The following is a 17,186-nucleotide window of genomic DNA, read 5'->3' as shown; positions in this document are numbered from 1 at the left end:
CAGCCACATCTCTCTTCAAGGCATATGACTGGAGTCTTAAGAATTTCCTCAGGATGCTTTGATTAGAGCATGGATTAACATTGATCAATACATCCAGCAAGCTCCATAATTACAAACCATTGATCTGATTTTTTCCTTTTCCTTTTGTGTAAATCTGAGTTTGGTTTTTTATATTGATAATATAGTAAGGAAAAACAAAACACATAACCAAATACTAGCAGCAATTTACTACAAGGATGGAAGAACAGCACTGTTGCATTATTCTCTGCATCTCAACTGGGTGGATCTGCAGGATCCCACTGCACTGGGATCAGAGCAGTGTTTTGTCAGACGTAGTGCTATGAGACATGCATAATTCATTGTCCTTGCAGATAACATTACAATGTGCTTAGAAGCTGTCAGGCCACTTGCCTCTTGAATTATGAGATTGGTAAACATATATATTAGAATTTAGGAGAGAATTTTTAAACTTTTGTAAAAGGCATTTCAGTAAAATAGTGCTGTTGAGTGTGGGATTTGTCATTGAAAGGGCTATTTAAAAAAGAAAAAAAAAAAAAGATTTTTTTCTTCAGAAATTCTGCCAGGCCCATGCAATACATAATACATAAGTAACTATGGTGTAGATGAGTTACTGTGTATTACTTATGGGAGCAGTAAATTTGAGATAAAAAATTCAGCAGAAATAAAATATTGATGCCATTATGCAATAATCTCTCCATACTGATGTATTCTGCACTGTTCAAAAGTACGCAGCTTTGTTGTGAAGCTGCTGTATATCACGCTCCTACGAGGTACAAGGGTTTGGTATTTAAATCATAACGATGGGTGTAGTGATGCTGCAGGATGTCTGTGTGTCCTGGCTTCTGTAATGAAATGGTTGTGTTTGCTGGACCCACTTGAGGTGGCTGCAAAGGTGTTGGCATCTTGTGCTGGCTTTGCACAGGGGACTCAGATCTGCTCAGAAGTGTTGGGGAGCTTGTCACATGTGTGAAAAGAGGGCATTAAAAATAAATAAATAAATAAATAAATAAATAAATAAATATCCTACTGCAAAGCACATTGCAAGGGAGGAGTGGGATTTTTGCCCAACACAGGCTCAGAAACATGCTTGCTGGGAGGCTCGGTACCAAAAATCTAGTTGGCATCACGGGGACTGGCCCTGTGGGAGCGAGGGGAGCTAGAGAGGGCGGGGGCTCTGTGACAGATGGTGGATGTATTTGCTTACCTGTGTGCTCACCGTCAGCTGCATTAATGCTGTCAGAAAGCAGGCGGAGGGGGCTTTGTTACCAGGAGGGAGCAAAAGCGGTGAAAAATTTTCCCAGGTCACCCAGGAGGCTGTGATTTTGTTTTAGTCCAGAAGGCTGTTGGAGCTTACAAAGAAAAAATGGATAAAAGGGATATTTATCCTCCTCAGATAAAATACACTGTCAGAGATCATACAAAAACCTTGTGTTCAGGGAGGGGATAGGCAGGGTGACACTGAAGATCTGACAGACATGTTTTCTTGTTACCTGTGCTGGTATCTGTTGTTGCTGAGTGATGTGCAGGAAACCTATGATGTATTGCTGTAAAAGACAGAGAATTTTATTTGTTATTCTGTTAATCCCATTGATATAGAGCTGTTAAGTGCCATGGATTCCTCCTGACTCTTCCCCCCACCTTGCCAACAGTCTGCATACAGCTCTGGAGAGGTACAAGAAGTGCAAACAAGACTCAAATACCCAAGCAGTGTGCTAGCTTGGTTGTAACAAGCAGTTACAGTGACCAAGAAGTGCTGTTGTATCCTCTTAACTGTAAAAGTTCTTTGAAAGTGTCTAACCATGCAAGTCTGCAAAACCAGCGTCTCGGGCAGAAGCAGTGTAAGCCACGATGATGGAAGGAGACATCGGCCACGTGCTTGGTATGTGCCTGGATGGAGATGCCACCAACAGTAGTGCAGGTGCAGAGTAAAGGGAGAACATCCCTCTGTTGATTTGCTTTATGGTTTCTAGCAGGCTGGTGTGGAAGGAGAAATTGAGAGCCAGTGGTGGAGCAGGAGGTGTTGCAGGAGCTGCTGGATGCACCTGGTGGTCACTGGGACAAAGCCTTATTTTCCACTGAAGGAGCCGTGCTGTGTTTTATCTGGTCTTTCTTTCCTTTTCCTGTTCTATTTGGTGACACAAACACTTGTCTGACCTGGATTTGGTACCAGGTCGTACCTGTGGTGGTGGAGGGCCAGCTCTCCAGGTGTCCTGCCTGAATGCCTTACACAGCAGAGGTGGAAGGCTGTTACAAGCACATGAAGGTATTTTCTTCCAGAGAATAAAGCCCAAAGAATCTTCTCTTTTATGTTTGCACCATTGTAGGGTCACAGTTGGATGCTTTTATCAGCTCGCTGTGCTTTTATTCTGTCTCAAAAGCATCTGGAGGCATTCAGTCCCTCCAAAGACACACAGTGGTAATAATCTTATGTTTATTTGTCAGAAAAGAAATGAAGCCGCTTTTCTGGGCCCTAACTATTAGGAGGGCAAACTGGGCCACTTAAAATTTTAACACCATTTGAAGCCAAGAGTGCTGTAGATTATACTAAACTGAAAGCTTAAGGATGGAAAAAAGACTGGCATTTTAGGGATAATAGTGAAACAGCACCCAGTTATACAATGGTTTTATTTCCTTTGTTATCACCAGTGAAGAAAAAAATCTGGCCTCCAGGTAAACTTGAAAGTTTATTTGCCTGGGATTCTCACTGGTTGTCTTGAATCTCTTTGGGGTGAAGTATCAGACTTTTCTGCAGCTGGAAGTAGTTGGGAAGTTCCTGTGAATAGTGGTGGCAGACTGGATTAGGATGCAACGATGTGCTATTGAGGTTTCTACAACTCAGGACAGTGTGCTGTTAACAGATGGGACCAGGAGACAGCACAGCAGTATCCTAAAGGTTTTTCTTCACTTGGTACAGCCAGACTTTGATAATCAAGACTGTCTGGGACAATGCTGTACTGCTTCCAGTGATATAACTCTTTATGGTTATATAACTCTATATAATGATACAACTCTATCTTGGAGTGTGACAGGGCTATAAAAAGTGTGGTAGTTGCAGAAATATGCACTTATGCTTGCTAATCCTTGCTAAGCCTATAATTCTGATCCTTTTTATCTTTAATAAGTGCAAGTTATTAGGCATATATAACTAGTTGCACATGGGAACTTTTTTCCTTGAGGGGGTATCAATCCTGGTGATAATAGAAGAAGTGGATGGAGGGATTAGAGCATGAAAATGAGGTTTCTACCTTTAGCTGAAGCACAGTGTACCCTGTTGAATACATCGCCTTGACAGTAATCCGTAACAGTAATTTAATAGGTCACAATTTGGATATCCTTCCCGTGTTTTCATTGCACTTCCCCATGGCTGTAATAACAAGGGGTTTGGTGCTACAGAGACGTGGTTACAGCTTTGTTGTGGTGCTGTTTGCCATTGCTTTGATCAAGAGCAATGGGAAACAAGAGTTGCATCCTCCAGATGCCTTCAGGCACTCAGGAAATCACTTCCATCTCTCTGTTTTCCCCTGGGTCCACCCTGCAGCATCCAGGGACACCCGGCCCTTGAGAAGGACTTTGTGTGGGGTAATGGGAGAAGTGTTTATTTGCCTGAACACCGGGTAGGCTTCTGGTGGGAAGAGTAGACAACTCAAGGGAGTGGTGCTATGATACAGTCTCTTGGTGTTTGAAACCATCCATTTCAGAAGGACACTGCCTGCTAGTAAGCAGGAAGACCTCCTGAGGTGCCCTTGTTCCTGTTTGTGTGGGACAGGCATCCCCATTATTGCCTTTGGTGACATGTCAGTGGCAATCTTAGCAGACAGTGCAAAGGTTGAGAAGTCACAGGTTTTTAGAGTTTAACAATTTTAAATTCACTCCTACTTGTGATGCTCTCAGGACTTACTTCTGCCCCCTGTTCTTGCATGCCACTGTCAGAGACCTGCTGTGATGAAGAACAGCAGATTTCCACATCCAGTACTGCTTAGTTTTCTTCCCAGAAATCAAGTACTTTTCTGAATCTGGTATTGCCTTTTGAGGCCTGTGTGCTCCATCAACAACCCAGAAAACATATGAAGTGTCTGTAAATTTCTAGAGTTTAATGTGCAATAAAAAAATAATCCACTAAAATCAAATCTAACCTTCTGAGAGATTGAATTAAACTGGAATGTGATCTTTAAAGCAGTAACTGTTTGTAGATGGATACACTTTTTATGTAGAAAACTGAACACTCATAAGCTGTATATAAAATAATAACGATAAATACAGTAAAGTTAGGGAGTTTAACTCTAGTCTGTATATCACAGGCCATTACTTTTCTCTAAGCTACTCCTCTGTTGAACCCACAAACTTGTATTTAACTAAACCAATCTGTCCAGACCAACAGCCAGTACTGATTTAGAAGTTTGAACAGAGACTGAGAATCTTCCATATCCCTTCATATTCTTCTCAATTTTTCATTACACTTTATGGCTTTAAAGAAAGTATCAGATTTAAATTAACCTGGCTTCAGCTTCTTGAACTGGCATCTTCTTACACATTTTTTCCACTGTACTAAAAAAAAAAAAAAGTCCTGTTAAGGCACTTACGGATGTAATCAAACCATCACTCAACCTCCTTTTGATAAAGTAAATGAGCTGAGCTCGTTAAAGCTCTGTCTAGCCCGAATGTGGCTGTCTGGTGATGGTAGATACCAACATTTCAGCTGCACTTTAATCCATCTCATTAGCAGCAGTAGGGATGAATCCATGGTGGCATGGATTTCAGCCCACCGGGTCCCAAATACACATTTCTACAACTGGTATTGTAGCTAGTTGGGTTCAGAGCTTATTTGTCAATGCTGTCTGTTGCTTAGATTCTCCAAGCCTACATCTGACTATTGTATATCTCAGGAGTAGGTGACTTTTTGCCAGAGCAAACCACATGTTGGATTGCTCATCTAAGACTTATAGATCCTTCTCGGAACTGCTCTTGCTTGGAAATTTTCCCCCTCCCATGATGTAGATATGGTTTGCATTGCTTTCACTTACATATCTGATTTTCATAGAAAACATTTTATTGGCACATGCCCAGTTATCAAGCACGTCATCCTGTGTGACTCCCCTCACTACTTTTTTAACATACCTCTAATCTTTCTGCCCACCGGGGTCTGAAAGTCTCTCAGTAATATTTTTTTGTTACTTTCCACTACTCTCAACTTGCTTGATATCTCACAGGTACCATCTCCTTCATCCATTTAACCCTTAATTTACTGAACTGCATAGCCTTAGCATTTTGTTAAGAGTGTTGTGCAGTGTCAATTCAGCAATGATTACCACACAAGAGGATTTGGGAAACCTGTCATGTTTGGGTGATTCAGATGCAGCCCTAGGATGAGGTGATGCTGTACGATGGGAGCCGTGGCCGTGTGGATCTGGGAGCTGTTGGGAGGAAGCTCCTTGGCTGCAGGAGGGATTAACTCCTGAGGCCATCATCAAGCCAATGGTCCGTGTTGCAGTCCAGCCCAGCCTGAAGCAGGGGAGCACTGGTACGTGGAGCTGGTCTGGCTCATGCCTCTCCGTTATACATCGTGAGCTGTGGCTCTGGCTGGCTGCTGCATTTGGCCTGCAGCTTGTTCTGCTAAGGAGTTTGGCCATCTTTCTGGACAAAATTTATACTCTTATCAGATAATGAAATATACATTACGGGGCATTTTACATCATTCCATATTGACAGCCATTCATTATGTTCCTTCCATTTTCTTCTTTATTAAATGTTTTTAAAGTTGGTTTGGCTTTTTTGTCATTTTGCCTGGCACTGAGATCAAGCTAAGCAACCTGTAGCACCTGGATCATCCTCTCTGCCCTTTCTTCTTATGGGTGCAGAAAGACATACTCTGGAAGTTCTCTAACAACTTTATCATTATTGTGATAAATCTAGCCATTGAAGGATTTTTTCCCATATGTATTGAGCTTTCAATGTCCATTTCGTAAGCCATAATTTCTCATGCACGCACTTAATTGTTCCCTCTTTCTTCCTATCACTGTGTGCTTTACTGTATGTTGCCTTTCCATTTCTAGCCGCTGCCTTCCTTTTGACCCCAAGCCTTTGTCAGGTGTAGTCCTTTTCCTTGACCATTGAATGGTGACATTTTGCTATCTGATGAACTCCTAAAAGCCAGATAACTGACATTTACAGTATTCAGGCTTTTTTTCCTAAAATTACATTTGTTTTTATGTAGTTATGGGAAATAAGTCCCTGGTGGCCCTATGTGTATGTGTAAAAAGTTTAGTTTTAGTTGCAGAAACATGAAATTTAAGTAGTTGTGCACTGTGAATTTATAGCTATGTCAGAATTAAATTTAAAAATACATTGTGTACCAAATGTAGCTTAGTGGTTTATAAATCTTACCAATTCTCCTCCGTAGATCTCAAAATGGCTTGCAAAGTAGGTCATTAGCATTATCTCAGTTTTATGGAGAGGAAACAAGCTCAGAAAGCTGAAGTGATATGCACAAGATTACCTGGTGGCAATTCATACATTTTGATCTCCCCAGTAGTTGCGGTGGGTGGATGCTAACCGAGAGCGCAAAATTGAGCGAGAACAGAGGTCAGGTGTGAAAATTATCCCAAGAGTGCAGTGAAATGGCAGACAATGGAAGGCACAGAATTTCAAGTAGGGAAATTTATCCTAGTATTTTGAATTACATTTGCATGGGTAGTGTGGTTCTTCAGTTCATGAATAGTTTTACTGTATCATGGGAGTGATTTAGGTTTGTTTGACTATTATGCTATTTATTCAGGAATCCCATTTATCCCTCTGTCTCTAGCAAAGCAACAGCAGGATGATTAAGTTTTCTGAAGAGAGAATGAGCTCTTCCAGCCACATTTTACCTTCAATAAGGAGCAGACATACAGCCATTGCTGTGATCTTACAGTCTGAATGTCTATAAATAGTTGGGATTTGTAGATGCTAACTGTTGATGTACAAGGACGATCGATATTATCAATTGACATCCAGATTGCCTAACAGCAATGCTCGCTCTTTGCTTTGTGGGTAAGGCATAGCGTATATATTATTTAAACATTCTTTGTTAACTGTTTCATGCTCCACAGCAAGAGAAGAATGACCTTTCCATGGTCTGGAGGTGTTACATACACTCCTGCAGGCAGAAATCTACATGAGTGTTGCTGTAATTACACTTTTTTTTTTTTTTTTTAAACACAGAATATCATTGTTAACGCAGGTGTTTTCACTGAAGTCTAAAATATTGAGTAGTTTCCTGAAACACTGATTTAAAAGCCTTCATTATTTCTGTTCCTTTTAAGATCAGACAAACCTTGACAAAAAGGTTAATTGCAACCCAGTAGAGCTACGCTAATGTTTTATTAGGGGAAAATAGTCATGTCTAGATTTTTCAGAGCAAGTGCACAATAGACAACGTTAACATATTCCCTTGAAATTTTTAGTTTTCATAATCTCCAATGTACAAATTTAGCTTTAAAATAACATAATGCAATTTATGAACTAGAGATTATATATTTTTTCAGTGCATCTGAGATGGGTGGCTGAACCAATATTTGGACCTGTACACAAATCCAGTCACATATTGCAAATTGTTGACTCGTAATTAAATTAGGAGGAGAATTGGAAGGGCTTTCTCACTTGCAGATACTTATATTTGTAAATACTTGCTGTCATCTTTGAAGGCAGTGGGTAAGCCTATTGGTTGCCGAGATCTGAGCAGAATCATGGAATGGTTGAGGTTGGAAGGGACCTCCAGAGATCACCCAGTCCAACCCCCATGCTTGAGCAGGGTCACCTAGCGCATGCTACACAGGATGGCATCCAGGTGGGTTTTGAATATCTCCAAAAGAAGGAGACTCCACAAACTCGCTGGTGGTTTAACCACTAGTGGGGCAGGAGAGCCAAATCCATCTTTGCTCCTTAGCCCTCTCCTGCAGGGGGATCCCACCCTGGTGGAGGGACCTGCCTGAGCTTTGTCCAGCCCCTTGATAGGAGTGTCCATGTGTGATGGGAACCAGGAGCTATTCCTTGGGGTGCGCTGGCAGGCAGGTGGCTCACAGTTTGTGGTGGGATGTAGGCAATTCTCTGCCTGCTTTGTGGCCTTGGGAGGAATCAGAGATTTAAAGGTTTGGTCTCCGGATAGCCATTAGGAAATGGTGATTGTATCCCATCGCTTCTGAAGAAATGTCTAAAAGGAAGGCTGGTGCTTCTCTCAGGAGGCATGTTGTTTGAAAGGAGAATGGGAAGCCTCCCTTATTGTGCTCTCTTTGGACAGCTTTTATCCTGGTCCTTTTTTTTTGCTTTGCTGTATGTTGCAACAGCATCTTCAACCTGGATGATGTTTCTTCTGACTCAGAGAAGGCAGCAGAAAAGAGGAGCAGGTGTTGCAGATGGAGGAGAATATTTGTATACTGGATGCATCTGGGTGGTCCGCTAATGGGAAGAAGATTGGTGACCAAAAGGGCAGGAATAGAGGTCCCTACGGCAGTGCGAGGGTGCAGTTCACAGAATGTCCCTGAATGCAGACTAAGCAGTGAGTATGGCTGTGTAGTAGAGCTGCCACAAGGGCAGCGGCCAAAGAGCTGTTCCCATCCCAGCTGTCAAAAAAAAAAAAAAAAAGATTGATTCAGGATCTCAGGAAGAAAGATGTGTAAGCATAATACTACTCTTGTTGGAGTAGTAGCTGATGGAATGGCACGTGCTATAACTAGTAAGAAGTTTCAGTTAAGATAGTTTGGAGTTTCCAGCTGTGGAAGGGCCATGGGCTCAAGTTCTAAGGTGATAACCTTACATTACCTCTCTCCAAGGTATCATCCTTGCTGATGGGGTTGGTAACAAGAAGGCCTGAAATACCATTTCCCACTTAGTCTCTACATCAGTTCTGAAGTAGTGTATGCATCTATGTACATGAGTGGCCAAGTGAGCATCCTGGACCTGTCTGGAAAGCTTTTTGCCCTCCAAGGCCAGGAGGTGCTTGGGTTCTCTGCCTTGCTTGACTAGTGCCTACCCCCTCATGTGGTCCTGCTCTCTCTCAAGCATCCTGGCACAGTATTAACAGTGTCAGTTTCTGTCACAGTAGCTAAGATTAAAAAGAAATACCAATTAAAAAAAAGTTCTTTTTTTTTTTCCCTTCTGAGAAACCTTTGGCTCAGCCGTTATCTGAGGGACAACAACAAACCATCCCTGCTGTATTTAGCTCCACACTCAGAGGACTGTCAAATTAGTGGTCCTAATTAGAGCAAAAGACATGGAGAATATTTTGCTGATGTAAAACATTGAATTGTGACTAAAACCAGGGAGGAGGAAAGAAAGTTACATGCTTGGAAGAGCAACACTACAGCAGGGCAAAGGCAGAGACTAGTTTAGTTCTTGTTTATCAGCATGCTTGTCTTGCTCACGTCCTGTTTTAATAACTGTATAGAGGTGTTAAACCTGAATCTTTGCTTTCTTGAGAATGCAAGAATTTCAATGTTAGTAACGGGTAGGACTGGTGAATTATTTTGGTAGGTTTCCATTTAAGAACTGACCTTTGTTTTGAATCATAAGAATGAATGGAGATCATGAGGTTCCTTATAAGCAGGAATAAAAGTTCTGTATTTGTCAATTAATCAAAGAGAACCAGGGGAAACAATCATTTTTTGTATACATTATTCCAGCATTTGCCATCTTGGCAGTTCACGTCTTCCTCTGAAATACCCAGTTTGGCTTCTTTGAAAGCAGCTGCTGGTGGGATCTGGTGCCATGTTGCCTTTGTTCCTGAGAACTTGAGAGCGACAGTGCAAGTTCAGGGTACTATTTTTCAAGTGGAACCACAGAAGAAAGACACAGTCCAGATGAGCTGAAGAGAGCATCAGAAGTGTTGCTTTTTGTTGCAAGTAGGTTTTCTTCCATCTTACACCTGCTGTTTGTGCCATTCCTTTACTCCTTCCAGACTGAAAATACCTGTGAGGACAGGAGGTCACTAATACACATGGTAGAATTATCATTCATTTTAAGCATTTATAGAGGAAAAGAAGAGAAGGAATCATTTGAAGAAACATTGACAGCATTAGGCAGCAGTGCAAATTTTGCCTGGTCTATTTAAACATACAAATAGGTTTTAAATATAATTCTGATTTTAGCAAGTCTATAACAAGGTCAAGGAATGCAGAAATGTACCCTCTACAAATTATTTCAGACACAAGGCAGCCTGTATACATTTTCACCTTCCCACTCATACCCTAGCATCTTGCTGTTGCTTTGTTTTTCTGTTGGGTTGTAAATAGGAAACAAAAGAACTTGGTACTTTTTCACACTATTGCAGACGAATTGGTTAGATAGGGTAGAATAATGATGGACTTTGTGCTGAAGGACAAAGGCCCTTTTTTTTTTTTTTTAACAGAAAAAAAAAGTAATGTTAATGTATTATGCACTTATAATTTCCAGTATCACGGCCTTCACAGGACAGAAAGAAATGTAAAAATGTGAAGCCTCTAAATGAGGCTGCAAGGGTTTTTGTGAAAAGTGTGAGCTAGTTCAATGCAAAGCTTTGCTCTTGGTGGAGCAAGGACACAATGAAATAGTTTTTGCCCTTAAAAGAAGAGGTCAGGCCGAATAACCGGAGTGATAAACCTGAATGCTAAATTATGTGGCTCTCTTCTTTCGTGTGATCTCACCAAGGTGGAAAAGAAGTATTTGAAAAAGTCACAGTTCATCCTTGCTTTTTATTTTTACAGCAGACGGGTCACTGTTGTGTGCTGCCCGTCTTACTTTGCTTCTTCAACATGTTGTGTCTTCAACATCTTTCGCAACTTTCCCTGGATTTCTATGCTTGTGGTAAATGTCAGAAAGGTATTCTTCTTACCTAAGATGATGACAAGGGCTTTCTTACTATTTTTGCTTTTATAACAGGAGAAGCATTTTAAACATCCATGTTTTTATGAATGAAATCTCTAAGCCTTTAAAGTGCCATGGGAAAGGGAAGCAAGACAGTAAGAAGGATCATCTCCTATCATTGCCAGCCCCAGACTCTTCTAATCCTCATCTAATCACTGCATTGATCAATACCCTAACCTCAGAAAATAAAGTAAACCTCATTAGCTGTCTGCCATCAGGAAGGTCAGAAGAGTGAATTTGATGTGACAAAGAAGGGTGTTTGGGACTGACTCCAACATCTTGGCTGTGGCGGTTTTGGCTTTGCTGAGCGCCTTTCCATCCTTCTTATATCAGCTGTGTGGTGCAGAGTGACAAACAGAAGCTCAGAGACTGGATTTAATCACCCCCATGGACCTCAGAGAAGCCTCTTACTAGGGGAAGAGGATGCTGTGTTTTGAGGCACCTGCCCAGGGTTTGGAGGAGGATGAGCGCTTCCTGGAGGAGAGTTTCTTTTTTTTTCCGGGTGCTCTTTTTTTCAGGATGCTGAAAGTGTTTGGAACTTCACCCTGATGTGGCTTTATAGATAACTAGGAAAAAATGTCTAGAAGTTAATAGTTCCTACTTGGGTCACTGTAGTCTCTTGATATCATTTAATACAGAAAGTGCATATTCCTAATTGAATATTCCTGTAAGCTTGAGATGGATGAGACAAAGCTGAAGTTCCCATTTAAGGTTTAGATTTGAAAAGTTAATAAAAACGCTTCTATATTTTATCTTTTCGCAGTGCATTTTTATGTGTATTTTTGAGGTCATACATAAATAACCAGGCACATGTGGTTTGTGCTGTGCTGGTAGTGTATTGGGATATTGAGATCCGTACTGATTGCTAAATGATGAACAATGGATTTACACTTGGGTGAATGTGATATATAAGTGGTGTATTGCCAGGCCAAGCGGTAAGTGATTTTTTTTTTCTTGAAGTTTTATTGCCTGGACTGGTCTTTGCTCTTTATTTTATCTGCCTCAGGGCTTCCTTTAGCTTTTCAAGTCCCCGACTCCCATCAGACAACATGTATTTAAAAATAAACCAAGCTAACGTAGAAATGTTGTGTTTCCTTTCTCAGATGTGACATTTGTTCTATTTTTTCACCTTTTCAGCATTCAAGTTAGGTAAAAATATAACCTGCACCTGAACACATTTCCTGTCCATGACTCGTTTGATATTTTATGCACACCTCTATAGTAAAATAGCAGGCTATACCTGGCTGAACTGAACATTGAGCAGGTGGGATTGTGGGCAGTGCCACAATAAAACAAAGTTATGTCACAACAAGGATTAAAGACGTGAAGTCAAATCTACTTCAGTGCTCAAGTGGAGGTGTTTCTTTCCTGCAAACATTTGAATTTTTAATTCTCTTCCTTTGTGGTGCTACCCTGGTGAATACCCTCGCTTTTTCTTTGCTACCTCTGCTCTACCTCATCCCATGATGCAGCCGTACCAGCTGTCACCTATGGGCATTGTTCCAAAAGCAGTGGCTTAGTGTCACATTCCCGGCTCTGCACTGCTGTCACCATCAAAATCCTGACTGCTCCTTTCTGAATGCTGCAAAGAAGCATTCCCCAGGGCTGGCCAAGAGTGTGGGTCTCAAGCTACCATGTGGGCAGCTGTCGGTCATTAGTTTAACAGCTGAATGTATTGCTTAATGCCATTTAAAATCCAGTGCTTAATCTGTCTGTAAAGTCTTCCGATTATTTTAGTTTGAAACATGATTGTTGATGTGTTTTGCTGATTTTTCTTTTTTTCTTTCTTTTTTTTTTTTTTTTTTTTTTTAGTTTCTATTTCCCTGAATTGTAGTTAGAGCAAGGAGCAGTAAAAACTTAAGGATCTGACTTTCGGGCCTGCTCCAGCAGTGCTGAATCAGCCAGAGCCTTTCTGTAGCTGGCCAGGATTTCACTTCAGGAGGGTTTGTAGACATGGGACGCCTTTGTGTTAACTTCAGTGGTTCAGAATTACTTTTTAGCATCAGAGTATCTCCCCAGGAGGCTGAAAGCGCAATGCTATACCTCTAACACAATGTCTCCCAAAGCCAGAAGAAAAGACAAGCCAGAGCATTTTGATTTTACTCCGATTTGCTGCTGGTTGCCTTAAAGCAGTGGTATTTTTCCTCTATTGCAACACCTTTGAGCCTGGAGCCAGAACTTGTTCTGTGCAGTAATTTGGAGAAACGACTCAAGCCTGAGACTTAATACCAGTGAACACGAAAGAGATTTACTGGCGGTGAATGGGCCGTAAGTGCTTCTGATGTGGTTTCCTCCTTCCCTACAGGTTGGACGAAGTTTGCGCGGCTGACACGGGCCCTGACGAACAGCCGGAGCGTCCTGCAGCAGCTGACGCCGATGAACAAAGCCGAGGTGGTGCACAAGCACTCCCGCCTGGCCGAGGTAAGTGGGACAGGCACCAGCCCTTGGTAAGGTACAAAGAGTTGGGGGGACACACACACACCAACCTTCACATCAATAAATATTATTCTTAGGGTGACATGTTGCCTTTTCTCTGACTTTTTCAACCTCTCCTTAGCTCATTCTTAATAAGCACTGTGTGCCAAAAACATGTTTCCAGGACAGGCCACGCTCTTTCAGTCATGGAAACAGTCACTTACGTGGCCCCATTTCTGCATGCAAGTCTCAGTTTTCTCATTGCTGCTTAACTTGGGGTGTCTGGTTTGCTCCTCTACCTGCTGTCTCATAGAGACCTGGAACCAGGCTCGATGTTCTGAGCCCTGTGGATGGTTGCTGAGATCATGGATGGGTTTTTTGAGAAGCCAGGTGCTCATCTTTAGAAGTATCCCTGCCTGGGTCCCTGGGGCTGTACAGGCACAATGACTACACATAGACCTTAACCTCCACGTCCTTGCAAAAGTCATTCCTGAAGTGTTTTGCTCATCATTTTCTTCTTCAGAACTGATGGAATAAACTCTTTGGCAGGTTGCAAACATCTCCTTAACAGTGCAGATGGTGCAACAAGTGAATGCCTTCAGGTTAACTGATGAAACAGAGGTACTGCTTTCATCTTCGTGTCCATGAGTAATGAATAATACACGGGTCAAAAGTATATGGTCAGTATACACAGGCTCCTAGAAATGACAACCCTTGCTACCTTGTGCCAGAGAGCTTGTCCTGAGTCTGATGCTGAGAACTGGCAGCAGTTTTAAATGTTTTTGTTGTTGTTTTGTTTCCTTTCTTGTTTTAGTGGCAATCTATAATATAAACTCCACTTAAAATGAAATCAGAATGGAAGCTTGCAGTTTTCATGTGTTGGCACTGTGGCATTTTCCATGAATTATCCCATACCAGTAGCTTTGCTGACTGTTGAATTACTCTCACTTCTTGCTTTTCTGATTCATGGCATTTCAGTGTTCTGTAAATCCAGTTATATCCGTTAATGGTTTAGTCTAGAGAAGAGAAGATAGCGCAGCAATGTTCAATCATATCTAAAGCAGCTGCACAGAAGGAGGAAGGAAATTGTTCACCATCTCCTCTGTAGCTAGAGGAAAAAAATAGTGAAATTCAGTCACTGCAAGGAAGATGTGGGTTGGGCTGCAGGACAAACTCAGATGAAGTATAAGGTTGTAGCTGGGGACAGATTCTTTGGGGAGCATGCAATCTCCTCTCTTACAAGTTGTTTACAGCTGCAAAGTGCTTCAGAGACAAAGTGCTGTCAGGAATTCAGAGTAGGGTGCATTTCTGAGGTGGTCGTGTGCCATTTCCATCCAGGCCCATTTTCCATGCTCCTGTGTCTGAGGAGGAGCATTTTCATCCCAGCTCATCCCTGCCAGAACAAACCACTCGGCTTTACCAGACTTACCCACTGTTAGCCATGCCTGTTAGTTGTATACAAGAGTAATTCAGAGGGTCTGTGATGAATGCAGCTGACTAACAAGATATTGTGTATTCTTTAGTGGTTTAAAATTAAAAATTCATGCAGCATGAAAGAAATAATCATTATAGTTCAGTGGTCTCCACAGCCATTTGCCACCCACACACCATGTCAAACTCAGCATGATATTATGTTAAGAATAATAATTATGCCTTTACAGTACCATGGGATCATCTCAGCACTTCACCACCAGAGGCGTAGGGAACTATCAAGCATATGTTCATCGCATTCGGCTTGAGCCCTAAGAAACTTATTACTCCAGCTATTGTGAGGCTGTTTCTAGCTCCTGCCCCAGTGAACAGGACAGGGAAAAAATAGACCTGGAGATACCAAGAATGGAAGACCTGTCCTGGTGTATCATGCCAGTGAGGTGTAGAACTGTCTTGTCCACAGATGAGTGCAAAAAGAAGAGATGAGTGGAGATATTCACCAGATTATGTCTCAAAATCAAAATGGTGTGTTAAATGCAGGGGATAATTTTGGCATTGGAAGAAGTTTCATGGGCTTGCACATAGGAGACCACTGTGAAAAGGAAACAAATGTTTTGGGCATTTTTTTTTTATTTATTTATTCTGGGAAGGACACGTTGATCCGTGAGCAAGTTCAGTGTGCCACAATGGCCATTTGAACCTTGCCTCTTGGGTAGTTACAGGAATGCTGTATGTGGGTATTGTCCCGGGCACTGGGGAAGGAACGCCTGGAGGCTGACACCTTTTGGGGTCTCACCAGGAGTTCGGTGTCTTTAGTGGTTTCTGGTGAGTGCCACTGGGACCAGGCTGCTCAGTGGGCATTGGTGGTCAGCCAGGGTTCAGTACATGGCTTTGTGTTATGACAAAGCTGCTGGAAAAGGGGACAGCCATGGTCTCCTGGAGGTTTCTGTTGAGCTTTCACTGCTTCTCAGGTATTGTGTTGAGTGGCTTTCTGACCTTCAACTCAGCCGATTCTATAGAAAACAAATGGCTAACTAATGTAAGGATGAGTTAATTTTTCATTGTATCAGCTTAACTCGTTTTCCTTACAGCGTGTGATTGTTAAATCTGACATTAGGGAGGATGGGAACAGGTAGGCACAAGCAGGTTTGTGTTACATCAGGTTACGGAATGACACTGAGCCAGAGCAGACGTAGTGGGAACCACATCCTCCAGCATGGAGTGACTGAGAGAGGCTGCTGTTGTTGTCCCTTGGTGATTTCTGAATAACAGACTTTGACTTCCAGTAGAGCCAGACTTTTACTGTCTGATCTCAGTAACAGCTTTCTCATCTTAAAAATAAGACTGTAAAGAATTAAGGGAGAATCTATATCTGTGATCCTTCAGTTCGTATTCTTAGTTGTTGTGCTATTTATTCAGCCATTCACTCCTCTTCATTGAGCAAGCATTCTGCTTTTGTTTGTCTTTGCATGTAAAGGGTTGCTCTTTACAATCTAACTGTACTGCAAATATGGTGCATCAGCTTCAGTATGGGGCAATCATAGGGCTGAAATGAGTTTTAAAGTTGCTGAAATTAGTTATTTTATTCTCTATGTACTTCAATCCCCAAATTTTAAAGGTGTTATTAGTTTGAAAATGCACATGAATCTTTCAGTTGTCAGTGCAATATATTACCGTGCTGTGTGTTCCTTTGTGCTTTTGTTTCTTGTGGTGGACGGAGATAAGAGGTAATTAGATTGGCTGGGAAGAATGTCTTGAATGAATTTGGCTTGGTTCCTTTGCAGCATTTCCAGTTCCACATTTTACAAAAGTGCGCGTGCAGGAGATTACAGTCATATGCAAAAAAAAAAAAAAAAAAAAAAGTAATTAAAAGGAAAAAAAAAGAGAACCCACTGGTGATACTGAGCTTGTAAGGGCAACAGCATTTAGAAGTAAATGGAAAGGAAGCATGGTATTGCCAAGGAGTTGGGGCAGAAGTTGTGCACGTAATACTTCGTTTTAGAAGGAGGTCAGCCAGCAAGGCTGAAGACTGGTTTGATAGGTATTGCTTTGGCTAAACAACAGTTTAAAATGGGGATCGAGCATAAAATTAACCTTGTAAAACTTCCAAATGTGAATGAATATTCATGTTCATAACTGCAGGGAATGAGACAGTGCAGCAGTACCCATAACCTGCTGGTATGGAGCCTTTCTGCTCTCACCATGGGCATGGATTCCCCTGAGTACATCTGCAAAGATCTGCCTTTATGCAAGATTATCTTTGTATGCTCTCCTTATATCTATCTCCACTCTTTCTTATGTGACTTACATGCCGGTGAGTTCACTGGCTTAATAAACCAAATAATTGAGAAACTGGGTTGACTTGGAATATCCAATGAATACAGTCCCATCTTTTTGATTCTCCTTACAGAGATCTGTGAGACCCCCTAATTGTTTCATGTTAATTG

At 41.7% G+C, this 17,186-nt stretch overlaps 1 protein-coding gene across 1 annotated transcript in view; it reads left to right on the top strand.

Annotated features, from left to right (window-relative positions):
* KCNH5 (potassium voltage-gated channel subfamily H member 5) overlaps positions 1 to 17,186 on the top strand; it is a 153,210-nt gene that overhangs the window by 23,322 nt on the left and 112,702 nt on the right. The window contains exon 5 of the mRNA XM_032189293.1: positions 13,199 to 13,314. Within this exon, the coding sequence (XP_032045184.1) occupies positions 13,199 to 13,314 (116 nt within the window). The remainder of the gene's footprint in view (positions 1 to 13,198; positions 13,315 to 17,186) is intronic.

This window comes from Aythya fuligula, chromosome 5, assembly GCF_009819795.1.
Source record: "Aythya fuligula isolate bAytFul2 chromosome 5, bAytFul2.pri, whole genome shotgun sequence".
Lineage (NCBI taxonomy): Eukaryota > Metazoa > Chordata > Aves > Anseriformes > Anatidae > Aythya > Aythya fuligula.
Note: the sequence above shows the minus strand (reverse complement) of the source record. Positions and strands in the feature narration are given on the sequence as shown.